Source organism: Pristiophorus japonicus, chromosome 20 (assembly GCF_044704955.1).
Source record: "Pristiophorus japonicus isolate sPriJap1 chromosome 20, sPriJap1.hap1, whole genome shotgun sequence".
Lineage (NCBI taxonomy): Eukaryota > Metazoa > Chordata > Chondrichthyes > Pristiophoridae > Pristiophorus > Pristiophorus japonicus.
The window spans coordinates 42,455,223-42,470,539 of NC_091996.1; the positions used below are offsets into that span (position 1 = coordinate 42,455,223).

The 15,317-nt window shown below is 41.4% G+C and overlaps 1 protein-coding gene across 8 annotated transcripts in view; it reads left to right on the forward strand.

The window, feature by feature from the left end:
- LOC139232504 (histone-lysine N-methyltransferase EHMT1-like) overlaps nt 1-15,317 on the forward strand; it is a 159,542-nt gene that overhangs the window by 58,471 nt on the left and 85,754 nt on the right. For all 8 annotated transcript variants that reach the window (XM_070862817.1, XM_070862819.1, XM_070862814.1 and 5 more), the window contains 3 exons: nt 246-862; nt 10,772-10,934; nt 11,365-11,492. In XM_070862817.1, the coding sequence (XP_070718918.1) occupies nt 246-862; nt 10,772-10,934; nt 11,365-11,492 (908 nt within the window). The remainder of the gene's footprint in view (nt 1-245; nt 863-10,771; nt 10,935-11,364; nt 11,493-15,317) is intronic.

Below are 15,317 nucleotides of genomic sequence, written 5' to 3' on the forward strand. Positions count from 1 at the left end.
CATTAAAAAGCTATCTTCTTGCAAGGTCAAAATTAAAAAATATATCTGAAAAAAATAGCTTTTCCAAAATTATGTTTATTTGCTCAAACACTTTATTTGTTCTTGACTTGGGGGGCCCAAAAAATTATCTTGTGCACATATTTGTCATTTTTGTATGCTTGCCATTGATTGCAATTCTTCCTTCAGCTTGTCCACAAACTTTTTTTGAGGGGGAAGTAATAAAGCTGTTGTGACCTCTTCTACAGGAAGTGACCTCACAGCTGCTAATTTGAGTGCCACAGAGAAGCCACTGGAAGCTTGTGAGATGTTTGCAGATGGTGAAACCAATGGTTCTTGTGAGAAAAGTGAAGAAGCATCTTCAACAAAAAATCATCAAACGTCAGTTAAAAACACTCAGGACACTGTGAAAACAGCATTGCAGGATTTAAATGAAATAAAGCAGATAAATGAAAATGGGATATTAGGAGAAGACAATAAGACTGTTAAAGCAAGTAATCATATGAATTCAGATGATTTGACACTAACGTCTGTGACAGGAAGTAATGGATTTGTTTTAAATAGTAAACCCTTACTGCAGGTACAGACCGGGACTACTACTCTAATCGGTCATGCTGCCAAAACACTTCCTACTTCTCCTAGCAAGGCTGGAGGAGTTAACAAGGTAAAAAACTTAAGTGCAGTGATAGCTGCTGAAGTTCTGCAAAACCAAGCCATGAAACCGCTTAATGTGGCATCAGCCAAATCAGGGGAAGAAAACCCAGAAGAAAATACATCTCAGGCTAAAAAACTTACACAAGGCCTCAATGCTGAGGTCAAAGTTCACAGAGCGAGGAAGACTCTGCCTAAACTCAACTTAAATCAGGTGAGAAACTCTTAACCTTCAAAAAGCAACCTACTGATGCTGGTTACGATTTTGCACAAATTAATCCAAATTTGGAAGAAACTGCTTGAAACCCAGGATGTCTCCGGATTAAAACATTGATGATAAGGGACTGGTTTACATTTGTGGGAAAATGTGACCTTTTGGCTTTATGGAAAAAGACCTAATTTGCATAACACAGCTACATAGTCTAAAGCCATTTAGAATCTTTAGTAAGATTCACCTTTTATATCAATTTACTAATTTTAAAACTCCAACAATGAACCCCCATGAACTGGATGCACTTGGAATCTAAATCAAGTAATGAGCAAGTGGTGACAGAGTTGATAGAACAGTACTAAACCACATTGGTGACTTATGAGGATAAGTAATCTTCACAGAAATCATCCAAAATTGAAATTCTAAATACATTACTGAAATATATTTTTATAATGAAAATTTGCTGGAGAATTTCAACTTTCTGAAATTAATCTGGTAGCCTGTTTTTCAGTACTTAATGGATTTTGTTTAAACCTGGTATTTTATTGTCAGCTAAACAATACAAGTAATGAGCCAAATTCAGGTAACTCCAAGGACCTGTATGAAATTCTTAGAGAAGTCTGGGATTGATCTTAAAAGGTGGAAGAATGAAAAAGAAATGCCAGTATTAAGTTATAAACTTTTATTTACAACAACTATGAGTCTATGAGCTCTTTTTATTTGTTGGAGGTGTGGGTGGAAGTGGCAGAGGAGCGGGGTTTACGGAGATGGTTGGTAGCGGAGAAGAGATCCCAGGGGTTATTTGTGTTCTCCAGGATGATCCTGGAGCAGAGCCATTTTGCCAGCGGCACAACAGCAGTTGACGTGAGCCAGCCAGATCTGGTGGTGATAGCTAAACCTATTGTGCACCAGATATGCTCAAGTCTTTCGAAATATGTCAAATTTTTCCTGTGACTTCATTTGTCGTTATGATATTGATGACTGAAATATGCAGGCAAAGGCAATGTTCAGTGCGACAAGAAAAAACGCTTCTCCCATTTTCTGGTTTACGTTTTAGACTTTTATTTTAAAGTGCCTATAGCACACATGTGTTATCATTTGATTCGGTTGGCTTATGGAGTGTGATAATTGATGGCTTTCTACAAGAGCCCGGTAAAGAATTAGGTGACCAATTCAGATTCTGCTTGGCTTCACTGCGCTGCTCGAATGTCGATATCTGCATGATGAATATTGTCAGATTATATGCAGATTTAAATTAAAAAGATGGATCACTAAATTGTCCACTCCAGAGCTAATTATCTTCCAACAGTATCCTATGAGTAGGCCTTTTTTCCAGTTCTGGAGCATTTTATCTCTGTATTGAAGTCATTTTGAACAATTAGCAACATAACATGCAATAAGTTGGTGTTGTGACCTCCAATATCTAAATATTTATGAACTGCTCCTTCTCCCTCCCAGTCCAAATACAATACCTAATTCCCAGCAGTCGTTGCATTTTCTATTTCATAATCACAGAAGAAATTGTTGTGAAAGTGGAAGTGCTACCTTATTGTTGCCACTAATTGCTGTTACTGAGAGATTATTGTCTTCTAGTTCTCTTGAGATTGAGGTTGAGTTTCTTACGCAGGAAACTTATAACAAATAAGTTTATTTAGTTTAAGTTTTGTTTCAAAAGCAATTTGTATTTATAAAGTCACCATCTAAAGTAATCTGTTGACGAGCAGTTTTGTTTCAGTATCTTTCACACAAAACTGTTCTACATTTAAAATATTTAGGACTATCACATTCATAATTCTGTGATTCGACCTTCCCCATCAATTTTATCCAAATTGCCACCTTCAAGCAACTAAGTATAAATGTCTTTAACACTGAAAATTACAGCACTAAAATGCTACGTTCTTCCCTATCAGTTGTCTATTAAATATGATGCTTGTAAAAAGCCTGTTTCATTTTCTAACTGGAAGAAGATGCCATGTTGATGCTGATTTCCTTTTATGGACAGTCATCAGCAGCAATGTCCTCTTTCTCCAGAAAGAAACTACCTGCGCCTGCAGTACATCATATTTTTTTTTAAAAACCACCCTGAAGGTAGTATAGTGATTATGGTACTAAGCCCAGCTATTTTACGACAGCCCATCAGGGAAAGGAAAGCTGCCGACATGATTTTGATGCCCCGCAAAATTGTTGATCCTTAATTCCCTCTTTAGTCACTAAATTGCTACAAAACATTCGGGCATCTAGGGAAGAGCAATAAATGCGGCCTTTTCAGCGATCCCAGAACAAATTTTTAAAAGTATTTTGGAATCAATTGTAGAATTTTATTTAACATTCATAAACTATGCTCCAGTGTCATGGTTCTTGACGTTTGTCTCTTTCCAACTTGACGCGCTCCTTTCTTGAAAGGATTGACTTTTTTTTTTTACTGGCCTACAATTTGGACAATGTCAACCTGCAGTATCATGCCCAAGTGCATATTAGTCATTTGTTAATCGTGGCAATGAATGTTTGACTGGAAGACTTTAAAAGCTAGCCTGGTCTTGTCCCCACTCTGCATTCATGGATGCTCACTCGTGGGGGATTAGGTGTGCACAATTTTCGCTCTTGCCTAGCCCAGGTACAATGCGATGAATTGTAGCCCTAGCGGAGATCAGCTTTTTCAATGTAGACTAGATCTTTGAACCATGGGTATTTGTAATGTATATAGCTCAGAGAATGCTTTTACCTCCAAGCCAATGGGGAGCTTGTGAACAAAATAATAAAATAACTGCAGATCCTGGAAATTTGCAAACAAAAACTGAACAAGCTAGAATTACTCAGCAGGTCAGGCTACATCTGTGGAAAAACAGAAGCCCGTTGATGCTTCAGGCCTTAAAACTCTTCCTCAGGACCAGGAAATATTACAGATTATAAGGAACACAGCAAGGGAGAGGGGGAAGAGGGAAAGAAAACACGCAGGAAAAGAAATAGAAGCACCTGTGAAGTGCTTGCGTGGAGAGCAGCAGTTGATTAAATTATAAAGATGATAGCGGCAGGAAACAAAGGAGGCACAATGATAGGAATAAAAGATATACGAGACGCAGAATGTGTAACTAGCCAAAGGGGATGGGTGGAAAAGGAAGCATGAAAACATGGCAAGGCAGAACAGGCTCCAGTGGCCCAGGCTTCTGGTGGAAGGATAAAAAGTCGGTCGGCACCAAGGGTGCGGATCACCCCACCAGTAGTGTTATGCTCTACTGAAACACAGGCACACCCACCACATCTTTTCAGCACTGTCTGCCAGAGATAAAATGGGAGTTGTAGTGAAGGTCTGAAGTTAAGGTCAGAGGGCTGTAAAGTGCATAATAAAAAGATGAGGTGCTGTTTCTCGAGCTTACATTAAGCTTCACTGGAACAATGTAGAAAGCCAAAGGCAGAGATGTCTGTTAGAGTGGGACGGAGAATTGAATGGCGAGCAGCTGCTTGCTCGGGGATTGCACTTATGAACAGAACGGAGGCGTTCAGGAAACGATTGCCTAACCTGCGTTTGGTTTGCCCGATGTAGAGAAGACCACACAGTGAACACGATACTAGGTTGGAAGACATGCGTACAGAAGGAGTGTTTGGGGTCCTGCATAGTGGTGTGGGAGAAGGTAAATTGGGCAGGTATTGAATCTCCGGTTGCAAGGAAAGGTGCCAGGAGAAAGTGAACAGAGTGACGGGAGAGTGATACAGGTGTCATGGAGGGGAGCAGTCCTTTCGGAATATTGGAAGGGGAAGATATGCTTGAAGATGTTAGAAGATAATCTGCCAAACGCGGAAGCTGTTTGGGTGGAAGGAGGTGAGGATAAGGGGAATTCTGAGGGGGGAAAAGGGGCGAGGGCAGAAGCACGGGAAATGGAATGGACTCAGTCGATGGTCCTGTCATCCACGGTGGAGGGAAATCCTCTGCTAAAGAATAAGGAGCTTGTGACATTCTTTGTATCTTCGATGGAATTCCCATTTTGTGATTATTCTGTGTCTAATCTCCATGTAATAAACTTCTGCAATACAGGTGTGACGTCCGAAATCCCGAAACCGAGGCTGTTCCAGATTCTGGGTATTTCCGGATTTCGAAATGTCTTTGCCTGGGCTGAGGCAGGTTATTAGGGAGGGGGGGGGGGGGGGGGAAGGTCAGGCCCAGGCCGGGGGGGGGGAGCGCAGGGCAGGCGGCCAGGCTAAGGTCGGGCGGGGGAGTCCGGATTTCGGAACATTTTCTGGTTTGCGGACAACCCCGCCATGGATCAGCCTGGTGTCTGGATTACGGAACATTCCAAATTTTAGAACTCCAAATTTCGGACACTCAACCTGTACCAGATGAAAAATTATATCAACCATAAACTCTCACGGTTCCGTCTGAGAGTCAAAGTTACAAAAGTCTTTATTTAAAAAGTTGGGAAATGATGAAAGAAACTGCTACAACTGTGGGTCAGTTTATAGTGCAATTTCTTGCTGTTTGACATACTTTACTAGTTGAATTTCTTTTCCCAAGACAGATTCTGAAACCCAGCATCATGTTAAAGCAGTTAGAATTAGAGGTAATTTTCCAACTTTGTGGTCTTGCTAGGGAACCCTTACCAGTTGGGAGCTCACGTCAGAAACTCGGGCATGTGCTGAGCGTGATTTCCCGACCATTATTTCAGTGGTCGGAAAATTGTGTGCCTGAATTTCCGATACCTGCTCAAACCAGGCAAGCCTCCCCACTTTGACTGTGATGTTGGAAAATAACCCCAAGGATTCAGTTTCTGCCAGGAAAAGCTAAAATCAAGTGTTTAAAATATAAACTGTATTGAAGTTAAATATGAGAGGTTTTAGAGTTCATTTTTTTTTTGTCCATTATTTCCAATTTCAAATTCAAAACTACACAAATCATTGGTGGAGCTTGGCTTGTGTCTGTGTCTAGTGTTTTGGATGCAGTTAATACAGGTTGCAAATCTCTGATGTACCTTCAGGGGATATGCTGAGCAGCAGCTTGATGCTTTCAAACAGGGAGTGAAAACAACTTGAAGGCAAGTTTCACTGATTCTGTCCTAAACTTCCAAAGAGTCAAGCCAAGTTCAGTATTGGAAGAGGACTACATTCAAGTTGTCTGCCTGCTCCAAATTGGGGTTGTGGCATAAGGAGACCAGAGTGGGAGAAGAAACGGCATCTTTTAATTGTTCCCAATGTATTTGGGCAACAAGAACAGGCCGACATAAAAGATTCAAAGGCACTATTTGAAGAGTAGCAGGGGAGTTCTCCTAGTTGTCCTCGCCAATATTTATCCCTCATCCAACAACTCTAAAACCGATGATCTGGTAATTTATCTTATTGCTGTTTGTGGGATCTTGTGCGCAAAATTGGCTGCTGCATTTACCTACATTATGTTCTTATAACCGTAACTACACTTGAAAAGAACTTTATTGCCTGTAAAGTACTTTGGGACATTCTGACATAACGAAAGGTGCTATATGAATGCAAGTCCTTTCCTTAACATCAAATTGATGTCTTGGGAATTTGTTAATCGCGCAGCTGGTAATGGCAGCAATAAGGTGAGTCAAAATACTTTTCACATGCTTTTTTCTGTGACAATAAAATGTTAAAAAAATTGAGTAGCGATTTAATGCAAATGAACCAGAAAGCCATGCAGTCATTGGTGGTGCATTATTTCTTTGATTTCGAGCACGATATTTTCTTTTAATATGACCAGATATGTCCAAACGAAGGGGACAGATTGAGCAAGTAAGTCTTGAAACGGAAAAAGCGAATGTTTGATGAAAGGCATTTCTGGGCAGTATTCTGGGAGGCACGTAATTACATGAGCTCTTTAACAGGCCTTGCTTTTCAGACCACACTAAGTATAAGCAGTGGTATGAACTTGAAAAATAGATATTTTTGATCAAGGCATTCACTAACCTAGACTTAGTTGATTTGACTGGTAACTTGCGAAAGCAATCACATTTTCCATTGGTTGTAATGTCAGGTTTAGATGGTGCTTTGATGAAATGTTACTCGACTGAAAGTATTTTCAACCATACCACTCATGACTTAAAAATATTATTCAATGTGTGTGGAAATGGGAACTTTTTTTAATGCAAAATTAATAACGAACATAACAATGATCTTTTTAATATTACAAAGTGTTGCCTTTATTAAATAATGATTTCCTAGGGGTTATGTCATTGAATTTTGGTGAGGTTATTTATATTTTTAACTGAGTGAAACAACTACCTGAAAATCATTCATATACCTTTTTTTTTAAAAAAAAAGGATATATTTAAATGGCAGTGGGAAGTGTGTTTACTTTTCTCTCCCATTCCAGCTTGTGGTAGGTGCTGGTTGAAATGCTTCACGCAGCTGATATGTGATGATGATGCTGAAGGATTAATGGTTAGGATGTAATCACCACAAGTTTACTGAAATTTAATCTACAGATGATTAATCAACAACTACATTTGCTTGTCTTTTTAAAAATTATCTTTCCATGTGTACATTTGTGTTGTGCGTGTGTGAGAGAGAGAAAATGTTGGCTTATCTTGATGGGCACAATGGCAGTGCTCAAGAATGGAGTACTTCCAGTTTGGGCATCCAGCGTTAACATCAGATACTCAGAGGTCAGCTTGTGACGTGATTAGAATCCCACTCGGAACTGGATTGAAATGATCCAATGACCTTTCATGTAAGACCTTTTGACCCACAGAAGACTTTCACTTTTATCAGTCTGGCCAGGCTTTAAACCCAAGTCCTGCAAGTGAATGCACAGTCTTTAGTCCACTCCCGCGCACACTTGTTTTTATTGCTGTTTTAGCTAATGTGCTCAGTGGTGCTAGCTTAAAGATATTACAAAGAACATTCTTGATTGTTCCAGGATTTCAGTGCTTGTCAGTTAAACTGTCAAATTTTAACCCTGCAGGCCATACGAGCCTGCACGAAGGTTTGACAGCTGCACGGCATTTTGATATGTTGTGAATACTGGTTCGGAAAGCAATCTCATTGAAGACTTCTTAAGCAAAGTAAAAAGTTTCCAGGAAGAAACTGCCTTGACAATAAAGGTGGGAATGTATAAAACCTTTTCTGCTTTTAGAACCGAGTCTATGGTAAGAACCAATAGTGATTAGGTTGTCATAGTTGTAGCTAAAACTGCATTTTGACAGATGCATTAATGGGATTAAAAGTGGGCACTCAGTTATCGATAATGAAGAGACTCCTGGCCAGCACACACATTGTCAGATAATCGAGTCCCCAAATTGCCCCATTAATTGAAACGAGTGAGATAGGAGGCAGTGTTCTGGTTCTACAACAGCTCGGCAGTCAGCTCACAACTTTACAATGCATTCATCTATAGCTCCAGGCATGAGTCCTGCCAGAGACCCAATTGAAGCCAGCCAAAATTGCTTCCTGTTGCTAGCCATGGCACCACAGCTACATAGGTATGTTCTAGGAACCAGGTTTGACAAGCCAGTTTAAAGTTGGCAGCTCTGTTGAGTTCAGTGGCGTGGAAGCTTGTGACTGGATCACTAGAGATCAGTGTGTGTTTTCTATATCACTCACTTCTGTAGCTGGGATGCTGCAATGCACTTTGACACAGCATTTCTGGTTGTACCTTTTGAGTTTAAGAGGTCTGGTGGCCGATGTTGCAGGCAGGTGAATGGGGGAAGTCATGAACCAGTATATCAGCTGTAAAGTCAACTATTGCTCTACCGGTTGATCTTATGGTCAAACGAACTGAGCTGAAATAAAAATGCAATACTGCCAGCACTGATTCCCATTGATCTGTCAGCTTTCATGAAATCAACCTAACATTATTTGGAAACAACTAACTTTCAGCCCAACTAATCCATTTGGTGTCTCCTCCACATGAGCATTAGCCCTAATCCCTTGTGCTGACCTTGTTTCCCGATCCCATTAACCCTCTTTCCTTCAACCACCTATCTAACCTATTAAAAGTTAACTGCATGGTCTTCAACCACTAACTGAATTTTGCAGCCTCACAACCATCTTCAAAAAAAGGTTTCTCCTTGCTGTCCTAAGTCTCTCCCATTTAATCTCTTCAATCTATGTTCCCTTGTTCGAGACTCCTCAACCATTGAAAGAGCCTGTTTCTATCTACTCTGTCCCATCCCATCATAATTTTGAACACTTCTATCAAATCATACTGTTCTAATGAAAAGAGCTGCAGTTTTATAATTTATTATGCTGGTTGATAAATGTATTGTCCAAGTAAGGCAGCGTGCATCGTATAATTGAAGGGGTATTATGAAGGTCTGCATAAATATCCTCTCAGTTGTGAGTTATTTGTAATGGTCTTTCATACCCAAGAGCAGTTCAGTGCTCAATGTATTCTAGAATCAACATTAAAAGAATTCAGGAAATCAATTCATGCTTTTATTTTCAATATATTTAACTTCGCACTTATCGGAAAGCTAATGTTCACATTCATAATTAATTTATCAATTGCAGACTAATAATCTGCTCACGCTTACAGTCTGTCATTTGAGGAGGTAACCTTTTATTAGTGAATGTCCAGATACAGTATTTTCACATGATTTTGGTGTTGCTTTATGGTCAGCTATGTTTTCTGCTAAAGAAACTTATGCTATCTCAAAAGTTTGAGCAAATAATTGAAAAGGTGTCGCCTGGAATTTGGGGTCAGCAGCCAAGCGAAGAGGTTTGCTGCTGGCTATGAAGTATGCTTTGCACAAGGATCTCTCAATCCCTGTGTCGAGAACTTTGGGTTTTCCGACCTTCAATTCAAATCAACGAAATGTAGGGGGGAGTCCCTTGTGCGAACCGCTATGACGTCGACAAGCTATCTAAGCAGCCAATCACAATGCAGGCAGCGAACAAGGAAGTGAGTAAGCTCTTACAATTCTAACTTTTTAAATAGAAAGCGTGAAACAATGATTGGGGTTTCACATGGGGAAAAGGCCAACTTGAAATAAAGATGGGCAAACTTGTGAAATGTTTCTTAAAAATTTAAATTTCACACTGCACAAAATTAAAATTACTTTTCCAGGCCCTTAACATTGGTTCAGCAGTAATAACGCTGTCAAAACCCCAGTTACACTTAATTCCTTTGGGTCTAACTTTTTGTGGGGGATTTAACAGTGCATTTTGCGGAAGAGCCGAAGTTTTCGTCAGTTTCCCTGATTTGGCTGATTACACAGGTTGCTAGTGCTGGGGGAGGTAGAGGGGCGGAGGGGGAGCGCACAGCGCAGCCTGTTTTGGAACGGTGAATGACAGACCGCAACTTCAGAATTGTGCATGCGCCAAATTTCGAATTTGCGAACAGTTTCAAAGGTGGAATGACCGAGAACGTTGCTAGTTCGCCGTCATTCCGACCGCGAATTCTGGGCATGTGTGTCTAATACAGGTTGAACCTCTCTTATCCAGAACCCTCGGGACGATTTTTCCGGAGGAGGGGTGATCACGTTAAATTGGATGGTACAGGTACTGAGCAAGGGGATATCGGGGTTGGCTGGCTTGGGGCTGGGAGTGCAGCAGAAAGATGGGGGGGCTGCTGGGGGCAGTGGATTGCGGGGTTTTGCCAGCGATTGCGAGAGTCGGCAGCGAGAAAGGGCTTCAATTTGTTCATGTCGGAGTTCTGTGCGTGCGCCACCCGGTGGCCGGGAATGGTTCTGCACGAGGGGTGGCTCCAGATAAGGAAGTTCTGGATAAGGGAGGTTCAACCTGTAGTGCTCGGTTTTCAGGGGACTACTTTCATGAAAACACGAGTTAAGATCTTATTAACTGGATGGGAAATGGCTTTGACGAAACTTACATTTCATATAAATTTAGTTCACAATATGCCATGAACTTGTTTTACCTGCCCATTATTCCTGATTATTGTTTATGGAATGGTACTTTAAAAACCACAGTGTTAAAAGGAATTAATTTTGTGCTTCTACCTTTTTAAAGCCACCAAACAAAGACCCAAAGGAAGAAGGTGTAAATAATCTACAATGTGGGAAAAAGCCACCACCTCCTCCGCCATCATCATTACCACCAGAACCAACACCACCACAGCAACTGATACTACCTCAGAATCAGAACAATACTGCCACTAGCAAACCACAGTCAGGTAATAAGAAAAACTGAACTGGAATATCGTAAGTTATTTAAATATGCATTCATTGTAGTGTTCAACTGATGCAGATATAGCTTCACAGAAAATATTCAACAATAAATATCTTAAGATCAATTGTTAACGAGTTTAAAATTTCTGGACTACAGTATTGCATATAAAAAAGTTACGCACGGCAGAAATGTTAATTTTTAGAATAGTTAGAGGTAACATTTTGTGTTTATATATTGATTTTAAAAAACAGCAGTTTGATGTACATAAGAATTGGAAGTGCAATAAAAGCAATTCCAATTTGAGTATATAACTCTCTCCATGTATCTATAATTGAGAAAGTGGTACATAAACATGAATGGCAGCCATGACATAAATTGCAGATCATGCAGTTTCTTATTATATTAAATGTTCAAAATAATTAAAACTTTGACAGTGGCTAGGAAGAAGAAGAGAAAAATGGGAACTTACAGCCTGGCTCCTAAGAAGAAGACCAAACTGCTAAAACAGCGCACCGTACTTGAAATGTTTCAGAACATGTCACAGTCTGCATCTGGCATGCAGGTGGGTCGAGAAAGTATAAGTCTACTACACATAATTTGTTTTCCGTCTCTACTTCAGAAAAATGTATTATAGAGTAGTTAAGCATAAATGTTTTTTTCAAAATTGTCTTTTTCTTTAGTTATGTTGTTTTGATTTTTTTATTATCCTTACAGAGGGAAGAATGTGCTTGCCATAGAGGGAGTGTAGCAAAGGTTCACCGGATTGAACCCTGGGATGAGGTGATTGTCCTATGAGGAGAGATTGAGTAGAGTAGGCCTATATTCCCTAGAGTTTAGAAGAATTTGAGATTATCTCCTTGAAACACACACAATTTTGACAGGGTAGACGTTGGCAGAATTTTTCTCCTGGCTGGTGAGTCTAGGTCACTGTTTCAGAATAAGGGGTCGGCCATTTAGGACTGAGATGAGAAAATTCTTCACTCAGCGGGTGGTGAATCTTTGGAATTCTCTACCCAAAAGGGCTGTGGAGGCTCAGTCGTTGAGTATATTAAAGACAGAGATTAGAGTTTTGGATATTATGGGGATAGTGCAGGAAGGTGGAGTTGTGGTCGAAGGTCTTGCTCGAAGGGCCAAATGGCCCAGTGCTCCTATTTCTTACGTTATTAGCTATTTTAGAAAAACTCCAATAAACTTTCTGAACAGTTGATTATATTGATCATTATGCCAAGTGAGTATTAGTATTGGGAGGAGCTCTATTGAAATTATGTCCCTTCTAAAATTGATGTTCGATTTTACCTGACAAAAACAAATTGTGCACCTCCAGTTGGCTATAAGATTTAAAAAAAATTATACCTGACCACCCAGCATACAAAGCACGATTTCCTTTCAGTCTAACCAAGGTACATTAATTTGTCTTAAATTTGAAATAGAAGTTGCTTTGGATGGAAATGGAAGATCTTAAATCTTAACGGTTTATATGGGAGCTAACATATACCGCTCAATTTTCCCCAGTGATTTGTGCTGATTTTTTTTGGAGCAGGCTGTTTTCTTTGGTGTATTGAGTCAAATTTTTGCCGTTTTTTTTTCAAACTTTCCCCCTGCAATCTGCACCAGCATAACTAACTTAGTTACGATCTTTCTAGGCCAGTATTTTTTGACGTCACGTTCCCTTATGTCTGCGCCAGTATTTTCAATTGTTCGTAGTTTGGCCAACATTTTTTTCTATTACGTTGGCATATCTGGCCTCTCCCAAAAAACCTTCTGGTGAGTTAAGAAACCAGCGCACATTCACAAATCTGTGCTGAAAGACGCCATTGTTTTTAAATCGAAGATTTTGAAGGGAGTTAAGAACACTGTCAAAATCAATAATAAAGTTCAACTTTTTTTTACCTGTCAATGTAGAAGTGTAAAATTGTTGGATTTCACAAGTTTTCTCTTTTTTGACTCACTCACACGCCACCAGCGAACATCTTAAAGGCCTGGAGGGTTGTAGGTTTGTGGGAGAAGAGGGAGGGAAGGGGAAGAGAGGAGAGGAGGGAGAGATGGCCGATCTTACGGCTTGTAGCCCGAGAAGAGGGAGGATTAGAGAGAGCTGATCTTGCGGTTTGTAGCCCGGGGAGAGAGAGAGGTCACAAGACTCAAGCGAGTGGGAGGGGCGGGGGGGAGGGAGGGAAAGAGAGGAGACCCTGAGGGCTCGACGACAACTATTCCACATGGACATGTTTACTGTTTAGAACTGTTCTGTAATGTTGTGTTGTGTTAATGGGACATAGTTCAGTTTTAATGTAAAATATATTTTATTCAAAAGTTTACAATAACTTAACTTTTTAATAAAATTATTCTTGGGTATCAAACTTCACTAAGATCACTCTTTAAGATCACTTAAAAACTTGTAAATTTACATAACTTACAAAAAACTTAATTTGAGAATAGTTACAACAGTAACAATAATAACAACAACAGCAAAGAAAGGCTGCACCCATCTCTCATCCCCCTTATTGTAAGACCACCCGCTGCGCTTGGTCTTGGACTCTCCAGGCGGTAAGTTGGAGGGCCCGGCTTTGGGCTCTTCAGAGGCTGGTGTGGGGATTGCAGTGGGAGTGGCCGTTAATCCTGTCAATGAACGCGGGTTCTGGTGTGTTCCCTTATTGCAGCAGCTAACTCCAGAATGCCGTCCCTCATGCACCCCGACTGTCTCAGCGGCCTGCAACATTCCCTCCCTCATGGCCAGTGACGTGGTTTGCACTACCTCTGACATTCCCTCCCTCATGGCCAGTGACGTGGTTTGCACAACCTCTGACATTCCCTCCCTCATGGCCAGTGACGTGGTTTGCACTACCTCTGACATTCCCTCCCTCATGGCCAGTGACGTGGTTTGCACTACCTCTGACATTCCCTCCCTCATGGCTACTATTCACTGATGGTCCCAGATATCGTTCTCGTGAGTGTGTTGTTACTTCTCCCGAAAGTCCCGCTACCTCATCACTCACTCCACTGATGGTGTCCAGGAGTGATCGGGTAAGGTCAATGCTCTCCGCACTCAATGACATCATCTGAATCACATCTGTTACATCCTACATCTCAGGAGAGTATGGGCGAGCTCTCCTTCCCCTCCTCCCCATTGGTGTGGCTTTCCATGGTTTGCACCACACCACTGGAACCTGCAGCCTAGAACGGTGGGGCCCTGGGTGTGCCTCGCTGCACCACACCACTGGGACCTGCAACCTCGGAAGGTGGGAAACCATGGAAAGTCCCACTAACACTCAAACCACTAGTCACGGAAGGGGCTGACACCTCTGTGAGCAGCACCTCCTCCATATTCAGTACAACAGTGGGAGCTTCATCCAGCCCCAGCCCCCCTCTCTTTCCCCCCCCCACCTCACATGTTCTTGGTCTGGAGGGTGGGATTGGAAGATGTTCTACTCTTCAGGTTCATCCTTGTCTGAATCATCATCTGCATTGTCAGGGTTGGCCTCAAGTTCTGCAAAATAGAGCAATCAAATGGTTAGCAGCAGAGAAGGGGGCAGGATGGGTGGCATGAATATCGCAGGCCAGGCAGCAGGTTGATTTGAAGGGCCATGATGACTTTGCAGGACTTACCCTCTCCCTCGAGTGTGGGCCCAGCTTGTGCAGTGGTGATTGCTTTTTTCCAGGTAGGACCCATCAAAGCAGCGACCCTCTCTTCCAAAGGTGTCAGTGGGTGCAGATTTGCCAGGCTCCTGCTTTTCGAGTTCTTTCCCTTTTGTGTGCCAATTTCCTCTGCAAAGATAAAAATGCAACTTTTTAAAGAGGGTGTCTTTCTGCTGTGTGGGACATATGCAGCTGGTCACATTTACAATTGCATTGAATAAATGAAAATATGACTTGCATTAACTACTTGACCAAGGTCCTGCCATTTCTTTTTACACTGGCTTCCAGATCCTGTGGTATTCACCACTGTGCAGTAATCTTCTGCAACTTAGTTCCAGTGTTTCTTCTTTTCTTTTGGTGGAACTTTTAGCTTCTGCCATCTGTTCTCAATCACAGTAACTAGTGCCTCCACTTCTTCCTGCAAGAAATACTTGGTCCTTGCTCCGCGTTGCATCTTGTATTGCTCCAGCTGTGATTTTTTTCCAATGCTCTCACAGCACTCCTTCTCTCACTCTCTCTCTCTCACACACACACACACACACACCTGGCTCTTGAAAAATGGTTGATTGCCAAATCCGAGCTGTACTGAGCATGCGCGTCCATTGGAATGACGTCAAAAAACGTAACTCTTTTTCCCGCACATGCACAGAAGGTACAGCATTGTTTTTTGGCGCAGACAGCAGGCTCCACCCCTCGAAGCGACTGGACATGTTGCGCGGCGCCAAATTCGAATTATAGATCAGAGAAACTTTGGTAA